The 13,632-nt window shown below is 40.7% G+C and overlaps 1 protein-coding gene across 1 annotated transcript; it reads right to left on the reverse strand.

Annotated features, from left to right (window-relative positions):
- Positions 1-2,205: 2,205 nt before the first annotated feature.
- On the reverse strand, positions 2,206-13,340 carry LOC119896950. Its single transcript, XM_038710399.1, has 11 exons — positions 11,819-13,340; positions 11,095-11,460; positions 9,611-9,976; positions 8,712-9,065; positions 8,589-8,606; positions 5,455-5,518; positions 5,317-5,360; positions 4,636-4,786; positions 4,395-4,508; positions 3,168-3,235; positions 2,206-2,442 (listed from the first exon to the last, which is right to left on the reverse strand). The coding sequence occupies exons 1-11, from the start codon at positions 12,203-12,205 to the stop codon at positions 2,419-2,421; spliced, it is 1,956 nt and encodes a 651-aa protein (XP_038566327.1). The 5' UTR covers positions 12,206-13,340; the 3' UTR covers positions 2,206-2,418.
- Positions 13,341-13,632: the final 292 nt, after the last annotated feature.

Here is a 13,632-nt window from a genome sequence, read left to right on the forward strand (position 1 = left end):
CTGCAGATATAACCAGGAAGACGGAATATATAAAATAAAAATCTAACATTTCCTTAATACATAATATATTTTCTTCAGGCTAAGTGACCTGTTGGAAGCTGTAAAGTTCTGTTGTCAGGTCTCGTCATCCAGTCTGAGAGAGCTGGACCTGAGCAACAACAACCTGCAGGATTCAGGAGTGAAGCTTTAAAGAGGTGGTATTATAACTCATTTTAAAGTTCATAATCTTATTTAGAGGTTCCACCAGAACAGTTTTACATGGTTTAATTTTCAAAAAACACCATAGTTTTGTCAGACTGCACATTGCTGCAGCTCCTCTTTTCAGCCTGTGTTGTACGCTTCGTTTTAGCTATGGAGTGATACATCTTGTCTCTAAATGATCTTTGTTGTGAGTTGGACATGCTCAGTTCCTAGTTAAGGACTACAAGCCAATCAGAAGCAGCGTAGGTAGTAGTAACACGGCTTCAGTTCAGCTGTACATGTTCCCCTTACCAGCTTGGCAACATGGACTGGAGCGAGAGTTTCAGAGTGGTGAGTTATTAACCTGTAACAAAAGTATCTTTCATCTATAAAGTTTTAACTGAGCTCTGTCTCTACATCACAGTAACAACTTTATGTCCACTGACTGCCTGGAGGGTAGCTAGTGTTTAGAAGGGAGAGGAGAGCTGTGTGCTGCAGCTCACTGTTTTTCCACCAGTGTTTCTGAGGGCGTGTCGGAGTAGCCGCTCAGCGAGCATTATGACGTGTGTTTTCTTGTGACATCACAGGGATGAAAGGGAAGCGGCTGGACTACAAACAAGCTGTTTTCAGGCAGTTCAGAGCAGAGTTTTCTGTGGGAGATGGGAACTTTGGGCTTTTTCACTTTGCAAACCTATTACATGCACAAAAAATGTACTCAATAAAGGAGAGGAAAAAAGCTAAAAAGCACAATACCACCTCTTTAAAATTTTGTACTGTGTCTAATCTTTACATAAATGTATACACACACTTAACTAATCCCTGCCTTTGTAGATTATACGCCTCAGACAGTTTGTCTGAACTTGCTGTGTGTCACAACAAATGTCTTTCCTGGTCCTAAAACATCTTTGTGAAGTGAAGGTGAGCTTCAGGACAAACAACATAAAAGTAAATCTTACATTAGCAGCAGGGGCAGACTGGCACAAGAAGACTCGACCCCAGGCCGCTAATTTTTGTGGACTAACCTTTTTAAATGCAGTCTACGGCAGGGGTTTTCAAAGTTTGAGACTGCGAGCCTCTCCTCATACAAAGCTTGGGAAATGCCCCTCACCCCCACCCCAATCTTTAATTTACTTGGAAAATTTCTCTCAAATTCTGGATGTCTATGAGATCATGATTATATTATCTTATCCCATAGACACTCAACATTTGAGCCAAAATAGCTTAATATTGCTGTTTGACATAACATCTGACTGCACCAAAAAGTTTTAACAAAGCTCTGTCCTAAGCCATTTATTAGTTTCTGACTCTGATGGGGGGGCAAACAGTTCCCAAAAACTACTGTATCTCTGTATTCTCACACATGTAGGCTATTCTATGTGATCTCCTTTGGATAGCTAATGCAATAAGTAATGTAATATTGTTTCACTTCCATTCACTGAGCCTCCCCTGAAACTTTTTGGAGCCCCCCTGGGGAGGCCCACCTCACACTTTGAAAACCCCTGGTCTATGGGACAAACCCTATTTGTTGATGTAACGGGTACCAAACCGAGTCTGCCTGCGTCGCGGCTGCCGGAGAGGATCACAGCCAACCTAGTCTGTACTCACATCAGAAGCGCTGCAGTGCAGTAAAAGTCCAGAAATATCACATAACCACATCATATACTATATTTATGAGGTATTTACTGTATGTTTAGGTAGTTGTGTGAACTACAATATTGTAAAATATAAATAATCTGAGACTAAGATCCACTGTTTGTCACAGATAAATAGAAATTACCCGTATATGGATGCACAGTATTTACAGTTAACCTAAGATCCACAGCTTTTACTAATATGTTGAAATTAATAAAAATTTTCCATATTATATCAGATTTTTCATGAAAGAAAAAATATATATTTAAAAAAGGCTTTATGATTATTGCAACCGAGTATTTTTAAAGGGAGATGTAACAATTTTACAAAATCACAGTCACACACATCAGAAGTATTCTGCATCATAAAAAATGACCAAATTAAAAACAGGCATTGATAAGAAACAGATGAGAATCCACAGTTTATTTTCAGGGCTTAATGCTCCTTAAATGTTTCTGTACTTCATAAGAATGACGGTTTGTTTATGAATGGATTCATAACCATATATATATGGTCCCTACAGTTCTGTGTTACTAAACACTTATGCTACCAATTTCTAAAAAACATTCCTCCTCTGGTCCATTCAGCTCGGCTGCCGTTTGATCCTCAGATTATGGCTGATTTCATGAACTGAAAAGAAAGAGAGAAAATAAATTTTAAGACATAGCAGCAGTAGAAATAAATAGGGAAATTAAAATGTAATCAGTATGACCTTATTAAACAAAATATCAAAGGTCACTGTACTGTAGTTACTGTTTCGTTATGTGGTCTTACTTTAATCCGTATGTCAGTACAATACCAGAGCTGACAAGCAGATGTCACCATTTTAACTATCAAACGATGGAACGTTTTCAGCACAGTTTCTTCAGAAAGCTTTATTTCCAGTAATTACATTTGTTTGTATTATTCAATTGACTTCATCACTTCCAATCCAAATAACTAACTTTTTAATTAATTAATTAATCTAATTTTTTTAATGTACTGATGTCTATTTTCAAATTAAAGTGTACATGTACATATGTTCCTAACTAAATACCATATTGACCTAAACTAATCCTTTCTGTTGCTGTCCATTTGTCATTTCTATACAGACATATAAATGCTGCAAAGTTTATTGTATATGTTTATGTTTTGTCATTGGTTAAAATCATAGTCCTTGGTCAGCATTTTGAAGTTATCTGACCCATTTGCCAAACAGAAAGTTGGTATTGAAAGAATCTGCAAAACTCCAGATTAACATTAATAACTTTTTTGAAATGTATTAATTCTATAATATTTCTACATGGCATTTTTAAAATTTCATTAGTTTTAAGTGATATTATCTGCACAGTTTTAATAAAAGCATTTCAACTCACCTGCTTGAAAGAGAAGCTGCCGACCTCACAGTCACATGGCAGACCCAGCAGATGGGCCTTGAAACGTTCTGAGACAGGAAGCAAAAATGTAAAACCTCAACTAACTGAATTTGACCCAAAACAAAAAATATATGTATATGCTCAGAATCTGGTTTTTACAATAATTCCTCAGAGTATGTGGTCACTTATTATTAGGGTGTTTTTTTATACTCTTAAAATGTACATTATTATAATTTTATTATGGAAATGATCTCAGAAGAGCTCAGATCATCCTTTAAAATTCAAATCATGACATAAATGCTTTCCTCACAACAGCTCTCAAACATCACCACAAACAAGCAAACTAACAGCTGAGTTACAAAGAGAACGAAATATAAATAATCTTATTATTGTAAGAAGGTAAGATGACATCCCCTCTTCTAAATGTTGCTAGAGAATAATCTACACTTCACCCTGATGAGATAACACAGAAGTACATGTCTTATTTAATAAAATATCAGTGGTATTTTAATGACTGCACTAACAAGAGATCAGTGATGTCACTGTGGGATGAGCACATTTGATTAGTGGAACGATGTATGCTACCATTTTCAAACCGTTTCACTGAACACTCAAACTATTTAAATGTGATTTAAACAGTCACATAGATGTCTGTTCTTTTGGAATTAAATATATTTGTACCAACAACAGTGTGTGGAATTAATTCGTCATATTTGGTAAAGAGGAAAAAAAGTAAACTCTTAAAAAAAAACTTTGTAAAAGCATTATATACTCTTCTTTTTAAAAATAGTATTGTTGTTGTTGTTGATGTGGTGGAAGTACTATTTTACTTTAGTGAAAGTAGCAATGCTATAGCGCAGAAATACTATGTACATTTGCATCTGACTAATGTACAAGTACAAAAGTACCAAAAGTAAAAATACTCAATTTGCAAAAGAGCCCATTTCAGCACAATATATATTACTGAATCATAATTATTGATGATTTAATGTGTTCATCAGTTTAATGTCACAGCTGCCGCATGTGGACTAACTTTTAATTAAGTTGTCAAATAAATGTAGTGAAGTCAAAAGTACAATAGTGTAAATAGGACAATATTTGCCAGTGAAATGTAGTGGAGTAGAAAATATAAAGTACCCCAAAATTTACTGACTAAGTACTACTTAGTCACTCTCCACCACTGTTAGTGTGTGGAACTGGTACGCAGCTACATTACGTTACCATTACCTCTGAGAATCTGAAGTTTTGTCATGACGGCCATATACTCATCGTAGTCGATCCCACCTGTGGAGCTGTAGTCGTGCCACAGAACTCTGAAGGTGTCCTCATCTAAATTGAACTCTAAGGATGGAGAGAGTGATGGATGAAAAGCAATCCACAATTAAAACTAGACTGATTGAGATCCAACTCAGTCAGTTAATGTTTTCAGCTTTTGACCGACTTTACTATTAAAGATATAATATATTACCACGGGCAGTCAGAGCCTTTTTCATTTGGGTTTGAGTGACGGAGGGTGGGTTCCTGCTCTCGTAGCTCTCCACATACTCCCTCCTGGTGATAGCTACATAGTGCTCCAGTCTGAAGAACTCCGCCACATCCACGTCTCTAGACTTGTCTGCCTGAAAGTGCTGGTTAAAGAGCTTAAAGGAACTGAAAACATATAACACCTTATTACAAAATGGCTCCAGTTAAAGCAAAATGAAGATTTAAAGATTACATATTGCATCCAGTGCATGTATAACCTGTTGTAGCCTGATTGATATAAGTTTGGTGCACCCATACACCTACAGATCTCTGATACACACTAGCAGATCACTTACATTATTACACTTGTCTTAACTCGCAGCATCACTGTTAAATATATTCACTATAATCCAGTGTGTTCCCGCTGAAATCTGTCTGTTTTAACAGGTTGGAGGATGATCACAGTTTCACTCAGTCAGCTGTCTTTTGAAAACTGGGTCTGTGGTTGATTTATCAGTAAACTGTCAACCGAGGTTATCAAACTGTAAACTTGAGTATACACCGTAGCGTGTAGTGTGACCTCATGGTCCTAATCACAATGTTAATCGATTATGTTTTTATTGGAAAGTACAGATTTCTTCAATGTCAAGTTGACGGACTGAACAATTCTTCCTGAAAAGGATACATCCGTGAGGGTCAACAGTAGGCGGGCTGTCTTGAGACTCAGTGCTAAATTGGGGAGCATAAATATGATCATGAGTGCAAACACGTCTCATTCAGATTATTAGAAAGAGTATAAATTTTGGGGGGGAAATAAACAGACATTTGCCACGAACAGAATAGCCACCAGCGTTCAGCCTAGCAAGAATGCCTTCAGCTCTCAACATCTGTTGGAAACAAGGACAACAGTTACAGTTAGGTTAACGAAAATCGTCTGAGGTGAAATACAATATCGTAAAAAGTACAACGTATAGCTTACAGCTTTATCACACAAAATGATCCCAGCTGTGAGAGTCTTTAGAGTTTTGGGCAAACATTTCTATACAAGATGTCTGTCTGATAGTGCTGTAGCTAAATTTAAGGATGCGATTCCATCTGCTCTAAATTCATTATCAAGTCACAAAGTAACAGAGGACTCCTATGCTAATTTCAGTCCCAGAGGAATTGGCGTTCCACCAAAGTGGAAAATTCTCGTTTAATTTGGCAAGATAGTCTTAAAACGTATAAGAAGGCTCTTCCTAATGCCAGAGCAGCGTACTACTCGTCATTAATAGAGGAAAATAGGAACAACCCCAGGTTTCTTTTCAGCACTGTAGCCAGGCTGACAGAGAGTCACAGCTCTATTGAGCCAAGTATTCCCATAGCTCTCAGTAGTTACGACTTCATGAGCTTCTTTAATGATAAAATTCTAGCTATTAGAAATAAAATTCACCAAGACCTGCCCTCAACTGGCACCAACTTATCTTATCTTCTCTTAACTCAGGAACCTTAGAAACAGCTGTAGAACCAGATACATGTTTAGACTGTTTTGCTTCCCTCAATCTTTACCAACTAACTTCAATAATTTCTTCATCTAAACCATCAACCTGCGTCTTAGACCCCATCCCGACTAGGCTGCTTAAAGATGTTTTATCCTTAGTCAGCACTTCTATACTAGATATGATCAATCTATCTTTATCAACAGGCTATGTACCACAGTACTTTAAAGTAGCTGTAATTAAACCTCTTCTGAAAAAGCCCAAACTTGATCCGGATGATTTAGCCAACTATAGACCTATATCTAACCTTCCATTTCTCTCTAAGGTTCTGGAGAAAGCAGTTGCTAAACAGCTGTGTGACTTTCTACAGAGCAGTAGTTTATTTGAGGATTTTCAGTCAGGATTTAGAGCTCATCATAGCACAGAGACAGCACTGGTGAAAATTACTAACGACCTCCTTATTGCATCAGACAAAGGACTTGTCTCTGTACTGGTTTAATTAGATCTTAGTGCTGCATTCGATACCGTTGACCATCAGATCCTATTGCAGAGACTGGCATAAAAGGAACCGCTCTAAGCTGGTTTAAGTCCTATTTATCAGATTGATTTCAGTTTGTACATGTTAACGATGAGTCCTCCATGCACGCCAAAGTTAGTCATGGAGTTCCTCAAGGATCTGTCCTCGGACCAATCCTCTTCACTTTATATATGCTTCCTTTAGGCAATAATATCAGGAAATATTCCATAAGCTTTCATTGTTATGCAGATGATACTCAGTTATATCTATCGATCAAGCCAGATGAAACTCATCAGTTAGCTAAACTTCAGGATGTTAAAACCTGGATGACCTGTAATTTTCTAATGATAAACTCAGATAAAACTGAAGTGATTGTTCTGGGGCCTAAGCACCTCCGTGACGCATTATCTAAAGATATAGTTTCCCTTGATGGCATCGCCCTGGCCTCCAGCACCACTGTGAGGAATCTTGGAGTTATCTTTGATCAGGACATGTCGTTTAAGTCCCACATTAAGCAAATTTCAAGGACCGCCTTTTTTCACCTATGTAATATTGCAAAAATCAGGAACATCCTGTCTAAAAATGATGCAGAAAAACTAGTCCATGCATTTGTTACTTCTAGGCTGGATTACTGCAAAAGTCCATTAAGACTCTTCAGCTGATCCAGAATGCTGCAGCACGTGTTCTGACAGGAACCAGGAAAAGAGATCATATTTCTCCTGTCTTAGCTTCTCTGCATTGGCTTCCAGTAAAATCCAGAATAGAATTTAAAATCATTCTTCTTACCTACAAAGCTCTCAATGGTCAGGCACCATCTTATCTTAAAGAGCTCATAGTACCTTACTACCCCACCAGAGCACTGCGCTCCCAGAATGCAGGGTTACTTGTGGTTCCCAGAGTCTCCAAAAGTAGACTTGGAGCCAGAGCGTTCAGCTATCAAGCTCCTCTCCTGTGGAACCAGGTTCCAGTTTGGGTTCAGGAGGCAGACACCATCTCCACATTTAAGAGTAGGCTTAAGACTTTCCTCTTTGATAAAGCTTATAGTTAGGGCTGGCTCAGGTTAGTCCTGAACCATCCCTTAGTTATGCTGCTATAGGCCTAGACTGCCGGGGGATTTCCCATGATGCACTGAGCTCCTCTCTCCTCTACTTTCTCTCCCTCTGTATGCAACCTCATCCCATTATTGCATGTTACTAACACAACTTCTCCCCTTTCTGGTAGTCTTGTGCTTTCTCGTCCCTCTCCTCTCTCCTCCTATCACTTCCTGCAGGTGTTTCTGGCTCTGGAGCTGTGGAGTCTGGATCTGTGGCTGCGGGTCACCTGCTGCCCCCGTGTTCCTGCTCGACACCCTCTGCTGCAACGACTATTGTTACTAGTCCTATTGTTATTATTGTTATTATAATCATTAACATTACGACTGTTACCATTAACACTACTGTAAATATCTGTACCATTTTTCATTTAGTCATTAGCAACATCACCTTTTCTGTCTGTACCTCTGTGTGTATATTGTGTAGGCTGCCTCCCTCTCCTCTCTCTCTCCTTCCATCCTCATCTATTTCTCTCTGTTCCTCTCCTGCCCTCTCTCTCTCTCTCTCTCTCTCTCTCTCCCTCTCTCTCCTTCACCCCCAACCGGTCGAGGCAGATGGCCGCCCACCCTGAGCCATGGTTCTGCTCGAGGTTTCTGCCTCTTAAAAGGAAGTTTTTCCTTGCCTCTGTCGCCTAGTGCTGCTCTTGGTGGGAACTGTTGGGCTTCTGTAAATATCATCACAGAGTACAGTCTAGACCAGCTCTTTTATGAAAAGCGCTGTGAGATAACTGTTGTTGTGATTTGGCGCTATATAAATAAAATTGAATTGAATTGAACTTGTAAACATGGCCAATTTTGTTTGTTTAAATGCACAACCAAGCTGATGTTTTAGTATGAAGTTAACATTAAAGTTCTGAAAACACTTGAAATACCTCAGGTCTGCTGTCTTCCTGTGAAAGAAAAGGGAAATAAAGAAGTCAGAAAATATTCTGATTTCATTGTCAAACTGAATTCTTCTAATTCCTTTTTTCATCAACAAGGTGTCCATTACTTACTGATATACACATTTCCTCTGGGAATGAGTTACACTTCAGCTCATCTGGCCAGTAAACGCCAAAACTGGTCATCAAACCCTCACAGCCCTGTTTGGCTCTCTCACAGAATGACCTGCAGGGCCGCTGCACTTCCCCCGCCACACACTGGGGCGCGTACACCATGCACACGAAGAGGCGTATGTCCACTGAGCACACAGTTTGCACGATTGAGTTGAAAAAGGACATCTTCCCAACTGCTTCTCTTTGACTTGTGTGTCCCAGAAGATTTGGAGTGATGGTCTGGTTGTAGGACAGGCCCTGGCACATCGGTATGGTGATGGGCTCACAGACCCCCCCACTGCTGCCCACGCCATACTGGAACAAGGCACAAGTGCACACTGTCATTATAAGTCTAATTGTCTTTGGCTTGTGTGGCCTTTCTTTTATTGTGGCGACACCTTTGGCGGTCATTTCACGAAGGTTGGGCTCAAACAAAACATTGATAGATTCATAGCAGCTGGTCCGCCGCAGACAAGAATTTAGCAGTCATGTCAACCAAATGCCAAATCAATTGTTTTTCTTCTGTGTTAGCTAGATAGTAACGTTATCATTAGTTATATTAGTTCATGTTAGCTAGGCATGGCCGTTTGCCACTGTAGGTTGCAATTAGGGGGCACAAATGTTAGTAGGTAACTTTTTTCTATTGCACCTTGCAAAACCTTCACAGGTGCACTGAAAATACTGTACCATAAAAACAATTTCAGAGAATTTTCAAAGCTGAATAAATAAAAGAACTCTGTGCTCTACAAATATAGCTGTTATAATTAAAAACTCCACATGTAGTGGCTTAAAACATAAACATCCTTATAAACCTGAAGCTCTGTTCATCTTCATGTTGGAGTCAAAAAAAGCAGACTTACGTGTTCACAGGACTCCGTGGTAAATGCTTCACACCTGAGGGCTTCAGGCCACTGAACGCCAAACCTGTTCATCAGTGATTCACAGCCGGACCTCGCATGCTCACAGATCGTTCTGCAGGGTGGCCGAGGTTTCCCTGACACACACTCAGGAGTGTAGACAGAGCACAAGAACGGCTTCAGATAAGGAGAGCATGCCACCTGTACAAGTGGTGCAAACTGATGCATCTCCAGCCCTGCTTCGTCCTGAGTTTTGTGGTGTAGAATGTTGGGCAGCACAGTCTCAGTGTAAGGCAGGTCTTTGCAGAGAGGGACCGTGATTGGCTGACATGCTGCCAGGGATGTTAGAGCAAAGCTGGTGTCTTGGACCTGGAAGAACAGAATACAGAAACCTAAATCAGTGATGTCTGAATAAATAATATTTCTTCGCCGTCAAGGATTGGCAAGAGCCCCTCCATGGAGAGTTGTATATGTATAAACTTCTTTATACTGTATATATTATATTTTACATTAGATATTCATTTAAATTAATTATGTAGGCTATATTTTTCAAAGACTCTTCATTTAATACGACTTCTGCTGGTCACTGCCTAAGTTACATTCTTATTTGTTGCAAGAGATAAATGCGCAAGATTCTTTATCTGCAATACGTTGAAATATTCTGTCATATTGATGGTTAAAAAGTGGGATAGTTGAAGAATAACTGTCCTAGTTGTTTGTAAGAACAAAAAATCGTCTCTCAGACAGGAATCGGCTTCCATTGTTCACCTCAAAGAGCCAGCTCCTTGAACTGAAATACAGCTATGGCTTTTTGGTTTTGGTGTGCCACTCCAGGATAATCGGTGGCACCCTCTGGCCACCCGATGTTCAATGTCTGGTGGCACCACTGCCTGTGGTTCTCGTCTACCACACATGCACCTGCCTCTTTTGCTCGTTGTGTCAAAGTGTCTTTCAAAAAAGTGATTTCACACGAGAAGGCTCATGGGGAGCACCAAGTACCCCTACATGAGGGTTGGGAAATGCTTAAAAAGAACTAGTTCATACGACATGTTGTCTGATCTCGTCAGAAGTAAAAAGTATTGAAACTGGCGCTGTTCCGTACAGCCACACTGGAGAAGTTCAAACTGCATGAACGTCAGATGGTTGGTTTCAGAAAGTTACAGAGCTTGTTGGGCGCAGTCAGAAAGGTGTGGGGGGGGAGGGATTGCTGAAGCTATTTGACCATCTGACAAGCAGTTCTGATGCAATGTTGCCTAAATGTGTATGTTAGCCACTTCAGAAGCCGTTCTGGTGTGACCATTTTCTATTTGCTCGTTCTGTTTTTTAATTGTTGCCTTGTTGTGTAACTTAATTTTTGAAATGCGCTCTACAAATATAGGTTAAATTATAGTTATAATTAAAACTCCACATGTAGTGGCTTTTAGAACATAATCATCCTTGTAAACCTCTGTTCATCTTCATGTTGGAGTCAAAAAAAGCAGACTTACTTGTTCACAGGACTCCGTGGTAAATGCTTCACACCTGAGGGCTTCAGGCCACTGAATGCCAAACCTGTTCATCAGTGATTCACAGCCGGACCTCGCATGCTCACAGATCGTTCTGCAGGGCGGCCGAGGTTTCCCTGACACACACTCAGGAGTGTAGACGGAGCACAAGAACGGCTTCAGATGAAGAGAGCACTCCACTTTTACAAGTGGTGCAAACTGTTGTATGTCCGCCCCTGCTTCGTCCTGAGTTTTGTGGCGCAGAATGTTGGGCAGCACAGTGTCAGTGTAAAGCAGGTCTTTGCAGAGTGGGACCGTGATTGGCTGACATGCTGCAGCGGATGTCGGAGTGACAGATCTTTCTTGACTCTGGATGGACAGAAATATAAATCAGTGATGCTTAATAAAAAATATTTTTAATTCTGTAGTGTTATTTTAGCGTCTCTGCCCTTTTTCCTTTGTGGTTGGTCACAGTGGACTTGTTGTTAGCCCATGTGTCCATATGACCACTTAAGAAACCCAAACTGCAACCCTGTGCACTACGGTGGTTGTGGCCCATCAAACTTTCACCCCTGCCTTTTAAAAGGCAAGAAAGTAAGTAAGGGTATTTAATATTCTTTATAGTTCTTTAAAGAGTCTGTACAAGCTTCTGACTCCATTCTATATTGTGAAAACAAAAACAACAAAACAAATTTCAAAACAAGAGATGATGTCGCTTCACACTAACCTGTAGGCCTACACAGTTAGACTCTGGTAAAGTTTCACATCGGAGCCTCATTGGCCAGAACAACCGCTTTGCTTTGAGGGCAGGATCGCAGTCTCTCTTGACCTTCTCACAGAGAGCTCGGCACGGCTTCATCCGGCTGTCGTCCTCCGAGCCGCATTCAGGCACAACAACACGACACATGAGTGTGGCGACCTCCGGTGAACAAGCAGTCTCCACAATCTGAGCAGTCTGCTGCAGGCTGAAGCCTGTAACTCCACTTGGATGGAGGGTGGTGGTGTAACCCACACTTTGACAAAAGCTGGCAGTTACTGGCTTGCAATTTGCCTTGCTATGTGCCTGCTGAGGAAACAGAAGCAGTCCCAAAAACACCAAGACCAAATTCCTCATGGCTTTCAGTAATCTCAAAAACTGTCCTGTGCAGTTAAAGTTTTTGGAGGCTTGAGACCAGTGCGTCTCTGCTGCTCTGCTTAGGAGGTGGGGCAGGAGTCCACAAATGGAGTGTCTACAAACAAGGCACTGATTTAGGACCACTGGTAAGGTCACATATCAATAAGATGCTCAACACCAAATGAGTGCCAAACTGGTCCCAGAGCAGCAGCCCCATTCTGAGAAATTCAATCCAAGGGATCGAGAGCTTGGTGAGAAGCTCAACATCTGGTTGTGATTGCGTGCTTAGTGTGTAACCTGTGGGGTATGTTGCATAAAAGCTGGCACAATAAGCCTGACGTCTGGATGGAAAGTATTTAAACACTACTAGGATAATAAAGTGTTAACATGTCTTCAAAAAACAAGCTCTGGAGGATTGATTTCTGAAAATAAAGACTTTTAGAATTACATGCCAACCATGTGGCATCACGTCGTTTTACCGTAAAGAGACTTGATTCTCTTGTGCAAACTGACCTAAAAAAACTGCAGTGCAAGAGAAGGTGGTTGACTTCCTTTCTGTTAGATACCAGATTCTTGTCTCCTTTTTTAAAGACCCCTGAAAGTAAACGCTTTGACCGATTTCTCAGCTGACTGTTCTGCGTTTTGTACTCTTTGTAAAGTGAGAACAAGCCAGTAATATGAAGTGGGGACCATTTTTCCCCAAACATCAGTTTTGCTTCCCAGTACTGTACCCCACTGTTTACAACATACTTTTCCTCTAAAATTCTTTTAGAATTGTTTCCCATAAGCTTGTTTTCTTCCACTGTACCTACCTAAGTACTCGTAGGAACCGGTAAGTATTTTATTAGTACCTGATGCAGGGCTGGACTGGTAATCTGGCATGCGGGCAAATGCTCGGTGGGCCGAGCACCTTTGTGGCCGGTGTAACGTAAATTATTTATTTTGGAAAACAATTAACCGATATGTTTACTGCCGGGCATGCAGGAGCTTCAACATCAGCTGCAGTACCCTGCGTAGAGCAGGTACAGGCACCTGAAGGAGTGAAAGAGCTGTGGTGGCCCCTGCCAGGCAGAAGAGGAGGCTGTGTTAGCGAAGCAGAGGGACAAAGTGACAGGGCCCAGTGAGAGAGAGAGCAGGAGGAGAGTGGAGGTGAAGCATGTAGCTCAACCTGTAGGATGGGGGCAGGGAGGGAGGGTCATTCACACCGGGGACTCTGGGGACATGTAGCCACCACTTTTTGAAAGCATCTGTTAAAAATGTTCTGAAAAATAGCTTGCAGGAAATTAAGTGTTTAATGCTCAAAAGACGAGGACCCCCAGACCCCCTTATCGAATATTTCATCTATTAATATTTTTTTCGAAATAGTAGGTCTATTACTCTTGTCTTGTAGTCATGCACACAAATCTTGTGAAAATGTTACGTCTCAG

The sequence above is a fragment of the Micropterus salmoides genome, unplaced genomic scaffold (genome assembly GCF_014851395.1).
Source record: "Micropterus salmoides isolate LMB-PRFRI ecotype aquatic unplaced genomic scaffold, ASM1485139v1 Ms_hic_scaffold_11, whole genome shotgun sequence".
In the NCBI taxonomy this organism is placed as follows: domain Eukaryota; kingdom Metazoa; phylum Chordata; class Actinopteri; order Centrarchiformes; family Centrarchidae; genus Micropterus; species Micropterus salmoides.

Excerpts from the sequence above, each read along its gene's own strand:
- LOC119896950 (XM_038710399.1), bottom strand. The coding sequence starts at position 12,205 with ATGAGGAATTTGGTCTTGGTGTTTTTGGGACTGCTTCTGTTTCCTCAG. Across the intron at positions 9,066-9,610 it reads CCACGGAGTCCTGTGAACAC|TATGGCGTGGGCAGCAGTGG; the intron begins GTAAGTCTGCTT and ends GCCTTGTTCCAG. Across the intron at positions 4,787-5,316 it reads TACTGTTGACCCTCACGGAT|GCAGACAAGTCTAGAGACGT; the intron begins GTATCCTTTTCA and ends CAGCACTTTCAG.